Genomic DNA, 15,553 nt, shown 5'->3' with positions numbered 1-15,553 from the left:
GACTCTTGATCTCAGTGTTGTGAGTTTGAGCCCACATGCAGATGAAAGTTGGTGGCTATCCGACGGGTTCACATTCTCCAGGTTAGGAGCAACAGATTAGGCAGTTCAGGTTAGGACCCGGATGTTGGGAGAGCTGCTGGGAGACATCGTTGCTCCTTGCTGAAGAGGCACTCCTCCCGGCCCGCCCCTAGTCCATCTCCCCAGCTGTTTTGGAGGGGACCAACGCGGGTGGGCCTTTGGGATCCCCAAGCGGGCATCGCCCCCTGGTGCTCGCGACAGGGACTGCGGTGCGGGGTGGAAGGAGGGGGCAAGAAGCGCGCGCCACACGCCCGACCCTCCCGGCCACACCACTCCTACCCTGTGTCTGCCTTGGCAAAGTAGCTCCTACGCGACTGGGCGAGCGGACAACTGGGACTCTGCCCCCCTCCTATAACTCCTGTCCCGCGGACGCCGGGGCGGGGAGGAGCCGGGCTGGGGGCGGCCTGACAGGAAGCAGCGCGTACCTTCCGCTGCAGGAGGAGCAGGTGGCTGCAGTGCGGGACGGGGCCCCCAGGCTTCCTGTGTGTGCGCCTGCCCGCTACTGTTTCTTGTCGGAGTTCGTTGGGCCACCCGGCGGCCCGGCCCGGCCCGGCCCCATGGCCCACACCCCCGACGGCATATCCGGTGAGCTTCGAGGTAAGCGCTGGCCCTTCCCGCCTACTTGGCTCCAAAGCCAGAAGCCCACCCAGAGTCCTGGGGCACCTGCAAACAATTATTTCTGCTTCTCGGAAGAGTTTGGTGCCTCCCACATCCACACCATTCCTTCCTTACTGGTCCATAGATGAGCCCAGGCCACAAGCCTGGTACAGACCATGGGCCTGAGTTGACTTCCCTGGCGGGGGTGGTGGTGGTGGTGGTGGGGAACCAAAGTAACTCAGCAGGCCGCCATTCCACAGGCGAGATCACCAGATTCCTGTGGCCCAAGGAGGCTGAGCTGCTGCTGAAAACCTGGCTACCGGAACGGGAGGGTGCTGATCGAGGTCATATCCTGGTATGGCAGGGGGCAGAGCTCTGGAGGGCCACTGGGGCCCAGCAAATAGTCTCTTGCCCTGCCCAGGGTGTCAGACACTCTCTTCCCCCAGGCACTGCTGCGATGGAGAGCCTACCTGCTCCACACCTGCCTCCCCCTGAGGGTGAGTGCCAGGGGCTTACTGCCACCCCTCATCCCTTGCCCTCCAGCAGCTTCCTTGATGAAGGCTGCTTCTGCTGAGTTGTCTGTGTTGTCCTGTGGGCTCTGCCCTTCCAATAGCACTGGGCTCCTCACACCAAGCAGGGCTGGCTCTGAGCTCCAGACTGCACAGAGGACTGGGGTCCCAGGAGGGCAGGGCTAGGGCCGTGCTTCCGGCTGATTCAGGCGCTCCGTAGGTGGACTGCACATTCAGCTACCTGGAGGTCCAGGCCATGGCACTGCAGGAGACACCCCCTCAGGTGAGACACCTGGTACCCCACCACAGCCTGCAGCCTGGTCTTCCCCTCCTCTCCCACCTGCCCCCACACATGGAGCCCAACCCAGCAGCCCTCCCTCCCCAGGTCACTTTTGAGCTAGAGTCTCTGCCTGAGCTGGTCCTGGAGTTTCCTGGTGTGGCTGCCCTGGAACAGCTGGCCCAGCACATTGCTGCAGCCATCAAGAAGGTGTTCCCTCGCTCGAACCTTGGGTGAGGCCAGACAACAATAAGGGACCAGCAGGAAAGGAGGGCAGCAGGGGGTGCTCTGGATGACACAAGTGGGTTGCCTCCCATTCTAGGGGCTACAAGTCCCCTGCCCCCTTCTCCCTTCTCCCCCTCCCTAGGAAGCTATTCCGGAAGCCCACATCCCCCTCCATGCTGGCTCGCCTGGAGAAAAGCAGTCCCTCCGAAGACACCGTGCCCAGCAGCCCCTGTGGTAAGGATCAAGAAAAGGACACACAGAGCTTTCAGCCATCCCCCTGTCCTGCAGCCCGAGACCCCTGGATTGGGCATCCCCCAAACTGAACAGTCACTCAAGGCACAGCCACTACCCAGCTTGGATCTGATCTTCCTCCATCTCTGACCTTTTGTCTCTCTTCTTCCTCACCCACTACATCCCTGGCACCTCCCTCAGGTGGCTTCTTGGAGACGTATGAGGCTCTGTGTGACTACAATGGCTTCCCGTTCCGAGAGGAGATTCAGTGGGTGAGAGTAGGGCCCTCCTTGGGGAACTCTGGAGACATCTGATCTGATCCCCCACACGCATTGTGTCCCCTTTACCCCTTGTGACCCAAAGCCAGTTGAAGACACCTTCTTCCCATCCAGGATGTGGACACGATCTACCATCGTCAGGGCTGCCGCCACTTCCGCCTAGGTGACTTCAGCCATTTGGGCAGTCGGTGTGTGTTCTGCCAGGACTGGGAAGGGAAGGAGATCCCATGACCCACATTCCTGGGCCTCAGCCTCTCCGTGGAGGGCGGTGGTGGGCCTAGGATCTGGCTGGAGGGCCCTGAGCTCTGCCCCTGCCCCTTCTCCCACCCAGGGACCTGGCCCTGAGTGTGGCTGCCCTGTCCTACAACCTGTGGTTCCAGTGCCTCTCCTGTGTGGACATGAAGCTGGTGAGAGTGTAGGGACAGGGAGGAGCCAAGGGTATGGTGGCCAGGGTGCAGCTCACTGAGCCCCCACTCTGGTTCTCAGAGCCTTGAGGTCTCGGAACAGATTCTGCACATGATGAGTCAGTCATCCCACCTGGAGGAGCTAGTGCTAGAGAACTGTGGCCTGAAGGGGTAAGGGGGAAAGGGTAGGGCTTGAAGACAGGAATCTGGGGGCTTGGGCTTGGGAGGCTAGTGGCCTGGGGAGGAGATGGGAACCCAGGGTCAGACAGAGTCTCACACCTGGGGTCTGGTCCCCAGAGACTTTGTCCGGCGACTGGCCCAAGCACTGGCAGGGCACTCGAGATCTGCCCTCCGGGAGCTTAGCCTGGCGGGGAACCTGCTGGATGACCGAGGTATGTAAGGCTGAGCCAAGGGACCCCCCAGGGGGCTGGTGCTAGAGGAGGTGAGAGCCACACAGCCGCCCCCATTCCCCAGGCATGGCTGCTCTGAGCAAACACCTAGAGCTTCGTCCTGGAGCATTGAGGAAACTCAGCCTAGCGCAGACAGGGTTGACACCTCGAGGTAGGTGGAGTGGTCAGAGCAGGGAGGGGAGGTGAATCTGCCTGATTGCTGAGCCACTCTCTCCACGACAGGAATGAGGTCTCTGGGCCAGGCACTGGATTCCAATATGGCCTTTGACTCTGTCCTGACCCACCTGGACCTTTCCGGGAACCCTGGGGCGCTGGGGGCCTTGGAGGACAGTGGGGTGAGTGACTGTCTTTAGGGCCAATGATTGGGGGCGCTGCAGACTATGGGAAGTCAGGAAACTCCTGGTGAGGTGATCCTTGAACTCCTTCTTCCCACTCCCATCCTCCCAACCAGGGCCTCTGTAGTTTCCTGAGCCGTCCTAATGCTCTGACGTTCCTGAATCTCGCGGGCACCGACACCGCCCTGGACACTGTGAGAGGGTGGTCGGGGGGGGTATGATCGGTAGGGCCAGTGGCTAGGCCTGAGACCTGGGGGTTGACCCGTGGGCGGGGGAGCCAGGGGGCTCAATCTTCCGCCCCACACCCTCCTCCCGCAGCTCTTCGCAGCGCTGGCCGGCGGCTGCTGCACCAACCTCAGCCACCTGGACGCCTCGAGGAACGTCTTCTCCCGCACGTAAGGGGGCGGGTCCGGGCGGGGCGGAGGAGAGACTGCAGGGAGCCGCCTCCCTGCGCCCGGAAGCCCACTCCTCCGGCTCGCCCACCTTCAGGAAGTCCCGGGCTGCGCCCGACGCGCTCCAACTCTTCCTCAGCCGCGCGGAGAGGCTTCGGCACCTGGGCCTGGCGGGCTGTAAGCTGCCTCCCGACGCGCTCAGGTCAGTGTCACTGCCTGTGGTTACTCCCCGGCGTGTGCAACCACCACCTGGCCCGGGGCCCCAGAGCTTCACCCCACTCCTGTCGCCTCCTCGACCTCCCGGTATCCTGGCCCTTCCTTCTTGGTATTCGCTCGCCCCCTGGGGACCTCTTTCCCAGCTCCCGTCACCTCCTGTGACATCCTCTCCCAGGGCTCTTTTGGAAGGCCTTGCGCTCAACACGCACACGGGCGACCTGCACCTGGACCTCAGCGCCTGTGAGGTGAGCGCCCGGCCCGAGACGAGCAGGCAGAGGGCACACGCGCGCGGAGCGGGGCAGCGAGGCGGGGAACACGGGCCCGCGGGCGCCTGAGCCTCTGCACCTGTGGCCTGTTGGTCTGAGCGCGGCTCACCTTCCACCTTCAGCTGCGCTCAGCGGGCGCTCAGGTGATACAGGACTTAGTGTGCGACGCCGGCGCAGTGAGCTCCCTGGACCTGGCGGATAATGGTGAGGCTGCCTGGAAACCCACTCTCCCACTGCCCACCCAGTTCCCACCTCATCCCCAGCCCCGCCTTATGTGTGACCCGAGCCACCCCTAGGCTTCGGCTCAGACATGGTGACTCTGGTGCTGGCCATCGGGAGGAGTCGGTCCCTGCGACATGTGGCACTTGGAAGGAACTTCAACGTCCGGTGCAAGTGAGCCCCCATCCCACTCACTCCTGGGCCTCCCAGACAGCACCCGCCCCCCCCCCCAGGTCCTTCCAAACCGCAGCCCCTGCCCCACAGGGAGACCCTGGACGACGTCCTGCACCGGATTGTCCAGCTCATGCAGGATGACGACTGTGTGAGTTCTTGGGCCAGTGTGGGATCCTCAGGCAACGGGACCCTGTGACTCCTGCTCCCACAGACCCTGTAACTTGCCCTCCTTGCTGACCGCTGATTCCAAACGCAAATAGCTTTTTTTTTTTTTTTTTCTTAACTCAGCCCCTACAGTCTCTGTCTGTGGCCGAGTCGCGGCTGAAGCTGGCCTCCAGCGTCCTGCTCCGGGCCCTGGGCACCAATCCTAACCTGACGGCGCTGGATATCAGCGGCAACGCAATGGGGGACACCGGCGCCAAGATGCTGGCCAAGGCACTTCGGGTCAACACAAGGCTCCGGTGGGCGGGGTCAGAGGGGGAGGAGTGCGTAGTGTGGAGGGGCTTACTGGGCTAAGGGGCGGGGCTGAATGTGAAGGAACAAATGCTGTGGCCAGTGTGCAAGGCGAATGGAGGAGGCCAGCGGGTTGGGAGGAGCTTTGTGGAGCTCCGCCCTTGACTGAAGCCGCTCTGGCCCAGGTCTGTGGTCTGGGACCGGAATCACACGTCTGCTCTGGGCCTGCTGGACGTAGCTCAGGCGCTGGAGCAGAACCGCAGCCTAAAGGCCATGCCTCTGCCACTGAACGACGTTGCCCAGGCACATCGCAGCCGACCGGAAATGACTGCACGTGCAGTGCATCAGGTGTGGGTTCCTTTCCTCCCTTGTCCTGCTCTGCTTGGTAGCCTCACTTCCTACCACTTCTCAATATCCCTTGTCCCCAGATCCAAGCCTGTCTTTTGAGGAATAATCGTGCGGACCATGCCTCTTCTGGCCGCACCTCCTCCTGTCCGCAGCTACTGGGTCTGGTCTCAGACCCCTCGGAGCAGGTTAGTGTTCCCCCCTCCCCCCCATCTTGAATAGGCACAGAAGATAGGAGATGGGAAGAGTTTTGGCACTTGAGATCCTCTGGGAGTTTGAGGGTCTGACTTTCTTGAGGCTAGGATGCCTGAATTATACTGTCCTAGGCAAGTCCCTTTTCTTGGTAGCTCCCCCAACTAACACCCCTGGATGCCTTTTAAAAGCATTTAAATAGGCCATCCTCTTCAAGTTGGAAGCTATTTTGAAATCCTCCCTTAACCCTACCCCACCACCCCCAGGTGATTATAGCCTCATCTGTGATTTACTGTTCACAGGGCTTTTCTCCCCTCTCTGTCCACCTCTGCTGGGGCCAAACTCACGACCCTTTATCTGGTTTCATCTCTCTCCACTATCTTGCCTTTGTGAGATCTTTTCACCTATTCTCAAATCCTAGGCTTTAGAGCACAGGAATCTTGACCCAGACATCCTGCAGGGACTTCACATTCTACAGATTTTCAAGTGATCTCATTACTTTGCACAAACTCTTCTCTACCCTGGAACCCAATCTCACTGGTGCCCACAGCCACCAAGTATCAGGTTTCTCCAAGGCCACATTAGAGCCCCGACAGACCTCACACACACTGCTCCTTACCCTCACCCCAACTATCTCTTGCTCCCTCTGCTCTTTCATCCGTGGCTCCTCACAACCATTCTTCCTTTTTTTGTTGTTGTTTATTTTTGAGAGAGAGAATCCCAAGAGAAAGATTTTGACAGCGCAGAGCCTGACTAGGGGTCTGATCCCATGAACCATGAGATCATGACCTGAGCCAAAATTAAGAGACGCTTAACTGACTGAGCCACAAAGGCCTCCCACCTCACCCATAAGTTTGTCTTCTACATAGATGATAAGCAGACTGAGCATCTAAAACATAGACATGACTGACAGCTCCTTTTCTTCCCATTCACGATACTTAGTATATATATAAAGTCCCTAAAACAAACCAAAGGAGACACTGCTTGCGCTCCTTGAATAGATAGGTTTCCTAAGTGACTGGCCTGATGGGATTGGCTTTAGGACCTCACCTATCTGTTGGAGACCCTGGGAAGGAGGCAGGCAGAGTCTGGAGGGGTGGGAGGGGACTAAGATGGGATTCATTCTTGATGCACCCCCTCCCCCCAGGAAGTGAATGAACTGTGTCAGTCAGTGCAGGAGCATGTGGAGCTACTGGGCTGTGGGGCTGGACCCCAGGGTGAAGCTGCTGTGCACCAGGCTGAGGATGCCATCCAAAATGCCAACTTCTCTCTCAGTGTGAGCAATCCCCTCCCCACCTCTGCTGTAAAGACCCTCCCCCTCTTAATTAGGTGTCAACTTGCAACTCCTCCTCCTTGGCCTCCAGATTCTCCCAATTCTGTATGAGGCTGGGAGCTCTCCAAGTCATCAGTGGCAGCTACAGCAAAAGCTAGAGGGCCTCCTAGGACAGGTGGGTGAGGTCTGCCGTAAAGATATTCAGGTAAGATGGTATCCTAGCCCCAACTCCACTTCCACCTCCACATATAGGCTTGATCCCTATCCCAGAGGTGTGACTAATACTGCTTGAGTCACTGTTCTGTGGGGGTTGGAGCTTCAGGCCACACCCTCCATGCTCTGATTTTTACCTAGGATTTCACTCAGGCCACATTGGACACAACAAGGAGCCTCTGCCCACAGATGCTACAGGGACCCAGGTGGAGGGAGCAGCTAGAGGGAGTCCTGGTGGGCTCAAGGAGCCTCCCAGAGCTGCTCCCAGAGCACCTGCTGCAAGATGCCTTCACGAGGCTCAGGTAGGCTGAATGGGACTGGGCTTGACTGGACTAGACAGGACTAGGCATATATAGCACATTAATCTTTGCCCTCTCTTGCTCTCAGGGATATGCGGTTGTCAGTCACGGGGACCTTGGCAGAAAGCATTGTGGCTCAGGCTCTGGAGGGGCTGAATGCAGCCCGGGATCGGCTGGTGAGGGAGAATTGTGCATGCATGTGTGTGCATGCATGCACATGCACACATACACACAGACAGTGTCCTGGCCACTGCCTTGCAGGGGTTCTGTAATGTCTTCTAGGGTTATATAGCCCAGGGGTGTTTCAGGGTTTCCTGGGACTGTGGCTGAGACCCTACCTACCCATCTTTAGGGTGCCTTATTGCAGGTAGAGAGTCTGACTCAGCAGGCAACAGTGGCAATGCCTCCTGCCATACCAGCACAGGATGGAGGTGAGCCCAGCCCCTTTGGGCCTGGAGAATTGGAAGGTCTTTTCTTCCCTGAGGTGAGGGGAAAGCAGGATGACGAGGAACAGAAGGTAGGTGGTCCCAGAACTCTGGATCTCCCCATCTTGTTATGAAGTGCGGAAGGCAGGGAGGCAACTCCCCTGGTTCTCAGGCTGAGTTTCTGCCCTCCTCACCAGAATGACAGTCCTCCACAGAAATGGCCTGAGTCCAGCCAAGGTCTTCGCCTGGTCCTCTCCACTCACAGTAAGTCAGGGTCTGTGAGAAAGGGAGTTAACTAGGTTGAGCTGAAGGTCCTCCATTAGATCTGGGGACCCGGACACAGGGACACATTCATTCAGTCTTGTCCCAGGCACTACCTGACCCTTGATTGAGCCCGGCCAGGTTCCCCATGCAACTTGCATGTTGGAGTCAGCTGTGGTCAGCATGGAGCAGGACCTGAGCAGACCAGGATCCAGACACTCTCCATTCGCCTCCCCCGCCCCTATCCCCACCCCCAAGATGCGCATGCTTGGCGGCAGTGCAGAGCCGAGAGCTCGGGGACGCGCTCAGCACCAGGGACAGTGGCGGCGGGGGGAGGGACGGGCGTGGGGGGGTGGGGGTGGCGTAGTCGGGCCCCTCCCCGCGCCCTGGGCGGGTCCCCCGCCGCCCTAGCGCTGCTGCTGCTGCCACCACCAGCTCCCCGGGCTTGCTGCTGGATACTCCTCTGGTGCTCTTCCTTTAGGTGCTGCTGAGGAACCGGAGCCCGAGCTGGCGGCTCCGGGGGAAGATGCAGAGCCTCAGGCGGGGCCTTCTGCCCGTGGCTCTCCGAGCCCCGCCACCCCGGGTCCTCAGGCTGGCCCACTGCCACGCATGGACCTGCCACCCGCTGGGCAACCCCTGCGCCATCCGACCCGGGCCCGGCCGCGGCCGCGGCGCCAGCACCACCACCGTCCACCACCGGGGGGCCCTCAGGTGAGTGCCCTTCCCCCATCCCAGAGCTTGTGGAATTGGCGGGGGGTGGGGGGGGGTCGTCACGGATGCCTCATTTACTTCTCAGGAGAGAAGCAGCTAGGGAGGTGGATTATCGGGGCCCAAGAGTACTTGGTCGTGATGTTGTATCTTGGCTTATTCCTGGCCACCTCTTCCTCAGGCCATTCCCATGCAGGGTCCTGAGTGTGTGGATTTCATTTGGGATACATCTCAGTTTAGGACTGCATCTTAGGTTGGCATTCTGTACAAATGGTTGCGGGAAAGAGGGTGTCCATCTTACCCTCCCTTTCCCAGGGTTATTGAAAAATCCTGGGCCCCCTGGCTGTGGGGACAATCGTGCATCTACTGCACGTCCAGTAGCTATTTATGTGAGGAGATGTTATATGTGGGCTGGGTACTGGTGGGGGCAGTGGCCACAGGGCAGAAGGCAGGCAGGAATTGGCTTGAGGCCCCCCAGGAGGGTCTGACGCAGCAGCAGGAGCCACTGAACTGCCAGCAGGCCGGGTGGGGTGGGGGTGGAGGGTATTGCAGGGAGCTGTTTGGAGCAGAAGGGGTAGCAAATGGGAACGGGTGACCCATGAGCCTGTGGGTTCTTCCCTGCTAGTGACAGGATGCTTTGGGGTGTTGATACTCTGTGGGACAAGAACAGGTGTGGACTGTGTGTGTGTGTGTGTGTCTAGGGCCAGCTTCTGGTTACAGGGTATGTGAAACCATCTCTGAATGTTTGTCAGTAGCCCACTAGGGTCACTCCAGCTCCCAGGGGTAGGAGTTGCCTAGGCTAGGCATCAAGGGGTGGAGAGAATTTACGGTTGTGCTCAGTCCTCACCCTATGGTGTCCCCCAGGTGCCCCCAGCCCTGCCACAGGAAGGGAATGGGCTCAGTGCCCGAGTGGATGAAGGCGTGGAAGAATTCTTCTCCAAAAGGCTGATCCAGCAGGATCGCCTGTGAGTGAGGGGCAGTTGTAGGGGGTGGGAGAAGGTGGGATGTTCCATCTGCCTTGCCACTCACTGCTAGCTGTTCCCACAGCTGGGTCCCTGAAGAGGACTTGGCCAACGAAGGGGGTACCACCCCTGTCCCCCGCACACTGCGAAAGAAGCTGGGTACCCTCTTTGCCTTCAAGAAGCCTCGTTCAACCCGGGGGCCGCGGTCTGATCTAGAGACCAGCCCTGGGGCAGCTCCCCGTACTCGAAAGACCACACTTGGAGACCTGTTGCGGCCACCATCCCGTCCCGGCCGTGGTGAGGAGCCTGGTGGAGCTGAGGGGGGCACGAGCAGCCCAGACCTGGCCCGCAGGAGCCGGCCTCGCTACACTCGGGAAAGCAAGGCCTATTCAATGATACTACTTCCCGCTGAGGAGGAGGAGGAAATGTTGGGCTCCAGACCTGACAAGGTAGGCCTGGTACAAGGGGTGAGGTCTCTGCTAAGACTGAGGGAGTGGGCTCTCTCCCCACTTGGGCTTCTGTGTCCTCAGCGGCGGCCCCTGGAGCGGGGAGACACAGAGCTGGCCCCCTCCTTCGAACAGCGAGTACAAGTGATGCTGCAGAGGATCGGTGTGAGCAGAGGCAGCGGGAGTGCTGAAGGCAAGAGGAAGCAAGTAAGTTTGGAGGGACATAAGTGCAAAGTGAGGGGGCAGGTGACATGTGGCTTGTGGCATTCTGTGGGTGACATATGTGACCAGAAGGAGGCTCATGACACAGACGGCTTTGTCAGTTCCACCCCCTCCTCCTCAGAATAGTCATCAGAGTCCACCTTTCTTCCTTCTTGGCTTCTGTCCTGGCTGCTGCTATTTGTTCCTTGGAGCTGAGGTGGTCCTTTTTCTATAGAGCTAACAGAACTCTAACCTTGTCACCTGAATTTGAAACAAGTCCTCCAGGGACTTCCTCTCAGGACACTGCCCTGCCTCCTAACCCTGCCCCAAGGCCTCAGCCCTGGTCACTTCTTTCATCTCAGTGCCCTGCCACCTGTTCTTGTGTCAGGAACTCCTCCCTGGCTACTTCGAGCCTCTTATCACCACCCATGGGTTACATGATCCCTCTTCATCCATCCCTGCATCTCCTGGTGGGCATTCAGTAGTGGTTACAAGAACAAGGCTAGAATGAAGGCAGGACAGGACTGAGCTCGACTTCCATATTTCCTACAGAGCAAGGATGGAGAGATCAAGAAGGCTGGGTCAGATGGTAAGTGGGACCCTGCGCTACGGCAGCACGTTTTTGGTGAAGGAGTTGTCCTTAGATATAATCCCCAAGGTACTTGATGTTCTGGGGGAAGAGGGAAAGAGGCCAGGTTTTTCTTCCCCTCACTTCCAAGGGCTGGTGCCTGAACCCCCAGCCCCACCTTGCAGGTGACATTATGGACAGTTCTGCAGAGGCTCCTCCCATCTCAATCAAGTCCCGGACCCACTCCGTGTCGGCTGGTGAGTAAGCGCCACTGTGTGTGTTGGAGGACAAGCAAAGATAGGAGGGGGGCAGACCATTGGTTAGGCTCATACCCTTCTTCCTGCAGACCCCTCGTGCAGACCTGGTCCAGGGGCCCAAGGTCCTGAGTCTGCCACCTGGAAGACACTAGGACAGCAGCTGAATGCAGAGCTCAGGGGCCGTGGTTGGGGACAACAGGATGGTCCAGGCCCTCCCTCTCCTTGTCCCAGCCCCAGTCCACGAAGAACCAGCCCCTCCCCAAACAGCCTGGGCCTCCCAGAGGACCCTTCCTTGGGCCCTAGGAATGAAGGTAAGCAGGCACCTAGCCTCCACCCCAATACTGGGCTGGGGACGCTGATGGTGGAGGGGAGGCAAGGGCTGGAGTGGGGACAGCTGTTGAGACCATACCCTGATACCGTGGCCTCCCCCAGATGGCCAGCTGAGGCCGAGGCCTCTCTCGGCAGGGCGACGAGCCGTGTCTGTGCATGAGGACCAGCTCCAGGCCCCTGCTGGTGAGGGGGGACACCTCCCTGTGTGCTTGAGTGTAGAAGGAGATGGGGAGGGTAGACTCCAGGGCTCCCTTTGTGGTTTTGGTCCTTGGAGGCGGCCACCAGTGGTGTAAGGGGTTGAGAAAAGAGGGAGCCAGAAGCCCAGGAACAAGGATCTGACAAGCCCTTCCTGCTAGCCCTGGCTCCACCTCCAGGAGAACAGGGGTGGAAGGATGCAGGGGAAGTGGGGGCCTCTGATGGCAACGGTGTGTGCGCGCGCGCGGTGGGAGAGAAGGCTTGGGGACAGGCAGCAAGCCCATAGCAACCTCCTCTGCCAAGTGTTTCTGTGTTTCTCAGAACGGCCCCTGCGGCTGCAGCGCTCCCCTGTTCTCAAGCGGAGGCCAAAGCTTGAGCCACCCTCATCTCCAAGCCTAGGTGAGAGAAAGCTAGGGCCAGTTGGGAGGGTGGCAGGACTGCTCAATCTAGTCCTGATCCCACCTCTCCCTTCCTCTTTCTCTTGCAGGACCCGTACTTGGAACCCCACCTCTGACCCTCCAGCCTACAGAGCTCTCCAGCCCTGAGCAGAACCCACCTTCCCCAGCCACAGACCAAAGAGGCGGCGGGCCCAACCCCTGAACCTCTCCTTTTCCTGCCGCATGAGAGTATTTTATTAAAAAACTCAAAGGAAGCAGAGAGTGGAGCACTATTGGTCTATCCCCCAGTTATGGACCTGTGTGCACATATCTTCCCACATGTTCACTTGACCCCACACACGTGGGTGAGCTCAGACTCCAACTGTGGCTCCATCAGAAAGTGCAAGGCCCAGGCCACAAGCTGGGGAGGAAGCCTGAGAAGAGAACCATGGCTGTAGGTCAATGGAGATTGGGCCTGGTGACTACAAGAGTGGGGGCAGCCCCAGGCACTCACCTGACAGCTTGGACCTGGGCACAGAGGGAGGTACAGGGTGGCTCATACTCATACTGGAAGGCAGAACCATCACGATGCTTCTTTGGAGGGTCCTGAAAGTAGTGGGATATCTGGAGAGGGGCCTACAAGGACCCCTAAGCCTGTCTAAAGCTACTCCCCACCCCCACTCCCAGCTCCACCCAAGACCCATCCCATTCTACTATCCAGTTGTAGAGACACTATGCTCACCCAAACAGGGCTGGACTCCACAGCTCCTGTGGTGGTTTTTGTCCTTGGAGACTGCTTCCAGTTCTTGGGGGGCAATCTTAGCTTCTTGAACTCCAAGCTAGGTTTCTGGGCCCTGGTCACAATGGCCTGATGTAGACTGGGTACATGGCCAAGGGGTGAGAGACTTGGGGTGCAGCTCAGGAGTGGGGAGCTGGGTCCATGACAAGGGTGTATGGAACCGGGGAGCAGGGGACCAGGGGTTGAACAGATGGCTGGCACAGCGTGGGAGCTGCCCTTCTGCACTGGTTCTAAAGCAGTCAAGGTCAGGGCAGGTAAAATGCTGATGCTGGCACTGCTTTCCTCAGAGGAGACGTGGCCGGGTAAAGCAGGGGTTCCTGGAAAGGAGGACACCGACTGTGGGCACAGCCCTCTCAGCTCAGTGGCTCATGAGCTTAGGCAGGCCTACCAGGACTGTGGTCGCCCCCCACCGGGCTGTGCAACCTTCTGCAGCAGGCTGGGAACCTGGCTAATAGTGAATGTGGCCTGAGCAGCACCTTACCTGAGGACATAGATGACGAAGAAGAGAGCAGGGTCAGTGATAGGCCTTCCAAAGCTGGGTCTGGTGAGGGCAGCTCAGGGCCTGAGGGTCAAGGGGAGCTTATTACCACTATGGGCACTGGGTCCCCAGGTACTCCCATCTTGACCTCCAGTCCTCCTTACCCTGTGTCCTCTGACCTGGGCCCAGAGAGCTCAGAATTCGCTGGTCATTCTCAGAGATGTGTAGCCAGGAGCTGGGGACGGTGTACACAGCTTCTCCCTGTGGGGCATAAACTCTCAGCTTAGCCCTTGCCCAACTCCTCACCCTGACATTTCCCAAGGGTAGCCCCAGACTGACCGTGGTCCTGTGGTGGGAGGAGGCCCAGCGGGTAAGAGGGGGTGCTGTGTAAGGGCCTGCGAGCATCAGACAGCTCTCAGCCAGGTGCACTAATGCCCCCCAATGCTCCCGATCCTCCTGCACCTCATCAAGAAGTTGGGACAGTGAAAGGCCTGAGGGCAGAGGACCAGAGCATGGGCCAAATTATATATTTTTTAATGTTTTCTATTTATTTTTGAGAGACAGAGAGAGACACCGTGAGCAGGGGAGGGTCAGAGAGAGAGGGAGACACAGAATCAGAAGCAGGCTCCAGGCTCTGAGCTAGCTGTCAGTACAGAGCCTGACGTGGGGCTCGAACCCACAAACCATGAGATCATGACCTGGGCCGAAGCCAGACGCTTAACCGACTGAGCCACTCAGGCGCCCCGGCCAAAACTTAAAAAGGAGGAAAAGTAGGATGGGTAGGCAGAAGAGCTTACTAAAGAAGCAACAGCTGATGGCTGGGGAGGTCACTCTACAGGGATTTAGGGTCACTGGCCAACCTCTATAAGTACCTGCACTGGACGAGACAGACTCTGAAAGGTGTTCCCTATAGAAACAGAGAGGACAAACCTGAGGAACAATCCTGAGGCCTGTCTACACAAATTTGCCATCCCTTGACAAAGAGCCACACTTGGCCCCAGGGCCCAGCCCTATACTCACTCCAGACAGTCATAGAGCTTTTTCTGCACATCCGGGTCCTGATTGCTGGAGGAAAAAGGAGAATAGTAGGCAAGGTTGTTACCAGCGGCCTAAGCCCTCCCACCCAAAAGACCTACACCTAAAGCAGCGAGGCCTGAGTAGGGAGAACAGGCGGTGAGTGGAGGCATCACTTACCAACCAATCACCCGTTCCCGAGGCTGCTCAGTGGGGAGCAGGCTAAAACGGTTCACCTGGAGGTAGAATTCCGCGGGCTGAAGGATTGAATTCAGGGACGAGTCTTAGGAGTTGTCACAAAGAGTCAGGCTCATTAACCCACCCAAACCAGCCTCACCACTCACCGCGCCGCCTTCGGCAACTTGGATGCGGACCCCGCAATCCTTCAGTAGCAGCAGCCGGCCTTCTGCCCCTCGGAAGCCGAACTCCTTCTCCTCCCTGCGGCAGGCACGACCCTCGCCGCCATAACCCGCTGGAAGACAGCCCGGCCCGCCTGCGGCCCGCCCACTTCCGCCTAGCGCTCACCCACTGAATTCCGATTTCCCCGACCCCGCGTCTCCTCTCTCACCAGTCTGAGGCGTCCAGGGCCTCCCACGTCATTAAGCACCGGACACTGTGGGTCCCGTCAGACACAAGCAGTGCGGCCGCGACATCAGACGATTCAGGGGCGCGGGACGGGCCCGAAGCCTCGGCCTCTCGTAGCACCTGACGGCGGCATCGACCGGCGTCAATTCTACCGCCCTCGGGCCCTACCCCGGTCTCTGAGCCGTGAAAAGGGGCGGGGGGGACTCACCTCGAGCAGCTGCCCCGCCTGCGGACTTGAGAATGAATCTGAACCCAGGACCAGCTCTCGAATCCAGGGCCGCAAGACCAAGCTCCCTGAGCCTGCCATTCCCGCGGCTGCACGTAGTCGAGAACCTCCAGCCTGGGTTTCCCGCGGACGCCCGGCCCCGCCTCTCGTCGGAAGAGGAAGTGCATCGCGGTTGGGCGGGACCTAAGATCGAGGCCCCGCCCACGTGCGTGCTCGCGCGTGCGCACGAGCCCGTGTTTTTCGGGAATTTGCGTGCAGACTCGGGTAGGATGTCTGACAATCTGCTTAGTCTCACCAGGGTATCTCCGAGCAGCGGCCCGGCGTTTGGGCCATTC

General features: G+C 59.0%; 2 protein-coding genes across 9 annotated transcripts; one reads left to right on the top strand and one right to left on the bottom strand.

The window, feature by feature from the left end:
• Positions 1–366: 366 nt before the first annotated feature.
• On the top strand, positions 367–12,394 carry CARMIL2 (capping protein regulator and myosin 1 linker 2). 4 transcript variants are annotated; one of them, XM_029926556.1, is made up of 39 exons: positions 367–675; positions 936–1,030; positions 1,122–1,172; positions 1,405–1,467; positions 1,570–1,694; positions 1,829–1,920; positions 2,119–2,185; positions 2,281–2,358; positions 2,527–2,602; positions 2,682–2,770; positions 2,897–2,991; positions 3,074–3,160; positions 3,232–3,344; positions 3,461–3,538; positions 3,663–3,739; positions 3,834–3,938; positions 4,128–4,197; positions 4,341–4,422; positions 4,515–4,611; positions 4,702–4,759; positions 4,900–5,072; positions 5,250–5,412; positions 5,493–5,597; positions 6,749–6,877; positions 6,966–7,079; positions 7,229–7,389; positions 7,475–7,562; positions 7,739–7,903; positions 8,009–8,075; positions 8,554–8,783; positions 9,645–9,745; positions 9,828–10,191; positions 10,273–10,395; positions 10,942–10,978; positions 11,143–11,214; positions 11,304–11,525; positions 11,647–11,727; positions 12,061–12,138; positions 12,227–12,394. In XM_029926556.1, exons 1-39 carry the CDS (start codon positions 636–638, stop codon positions 12,337–12,339), a joined length of 4,224 nt encoding a protein of 1,407 aa, XP_029782416.1. In that variant the 5' UTR covers positions 367–635; the 3' UTR covers positions 12,340–12,394. The 4 variants fall into 4 exon arrangements, with proteins under 4 accessions (XP_029782416.1, XP_029782415.1, XP_029782418.1 ...); XM_029926555.1 differs by having other exon boundaries at positions 2,119–2,189; positions 2,310–2,383; XM_029926558.1 differs by lacking the exon at positions 11,647–11,727 and having other exon boundaries at positions 2,119–2,189; positions 2,310–2,383.
• ACD (ACD shelterin complex subunit and telomerase recruitment factor) lies at positions 7,905–15,468 on the bottom strand. 5 transcript variants are annotated; one of them, XM_029926562.1, is made up of 12 exons: positions 15,201–15,361; positions 14,976–15,112; positions 14,752–14,845; positions 14,588–14,664; positions 14,414–14,458; positions 14,191–14,300; positions 13,733–13,884; positions 13,558–13,654; positions 13,397–13,477; positions 12,859–13,232; positions 12,631–12,722; positions 7,905–8,087 (listed from the first exon to the last, which is right to left on the bottom strand). In XM_029926562.1, exons 1-12 carry the CDS (start codon positions 15,297–15,299, stop codon positions 8,081–8,083), a joined length of 1,365 nt encoding a protein of 454 aa, XP_029782422.1. In that variant the 5' UTR covers positions 15,300–15,361; the 3' UTR covers positions 7,905–8,080. The 5 variants fall into 5 exon arrangements, with proteins under 5 accessions (XP_029782422.1, XP_029782424.1, XP_029782419.1 ...); XM_029926564.1 differs by lacking the exon at positions 7,905–8,087 and adding an exon at positions 12,348–12,550 and having other exon boundaries at positions 15,201–15,468; XM_029926559.1 differs by lacking the exon at positions 7,905–8,087 and adding an exon at positions 12,348–12,550 and having other exon boundaries at positions 14,266–14,300; positions 15,201–15,376.
• Positions 15,469–15,553: the final 85 nt, after the last annotated feature.

This window comes from Suricata suricatta, chromosome 16, assembly GCF_006229205.1.
Source record: "Suricata suricatta isolate VVHF042 chromosome 16, meerkat_22Aug2017_6uvM2_HiC, whole genome shotgun sequence".
Classification (NCBI taxonomy): domain Eukaryota; kingdom Metazoa; phylum Chordata; class Mammalia; order Carnivora; family Herpestidae; genus Suricata; species Suricata suricatta.
The sequence above is the reverse complement of the archived record's forward strand: the minus strand, read 5'-3'. Positions and strand labels throughout refer to the sequence as shown.

What these genes read in the sequence shown, in the direction of transcription:
- CARMIL2 (XM_029926556.1), top strand. Translation starts at nt 636, where the DNA reads ATGGCCCACACCCCCGACGGCATATCCGGTGAGCTTCGAG. An exon ending in CATATCCGGTGAGCTTCGAG is followed by an intron (nt 676 to 935) that starts GTAAGCGCTGGC and finishes GCCATTCCACAG; the next exon opens with GCGAGATCACCAGATTCCTG. An exon ending in ATGCCAACTTCTCTCTCAGT is followed by an intron (nt 6,878 to 6,965) that starts GTGAGCAATCCC and finishes CTTGGCCTCCAG; the next exon opens with ATTCTCCCAATTCTGTATGA.
- ACD (XM_029926564.1), bottom strand. Translation starts at nt 15,299, where the DNA reads ATGGCAGGCTCAGGGAGCTTGGTCTTGCGGCCCTGGATTCGAGAGCTG. An exon ending in AAGTTGCCGAAGGCGGCGCG is followed by an intron (nt 14,665 to 14,751) that starts GTGAGTGGTGAG and finishes TCAATCCTTCAG; the next exon opens with CCCGCGGAATTCTACCTCCA. An exon ending in CATCAGCTGTTGCTTCTTTA is followed by an intron (nt 13,885 to 14,190) that starts GTAAGCTCTTCT and finishes CTCTGCCCTCAG; the next exon opens with GCCTTTCACTGTCCCAACTT.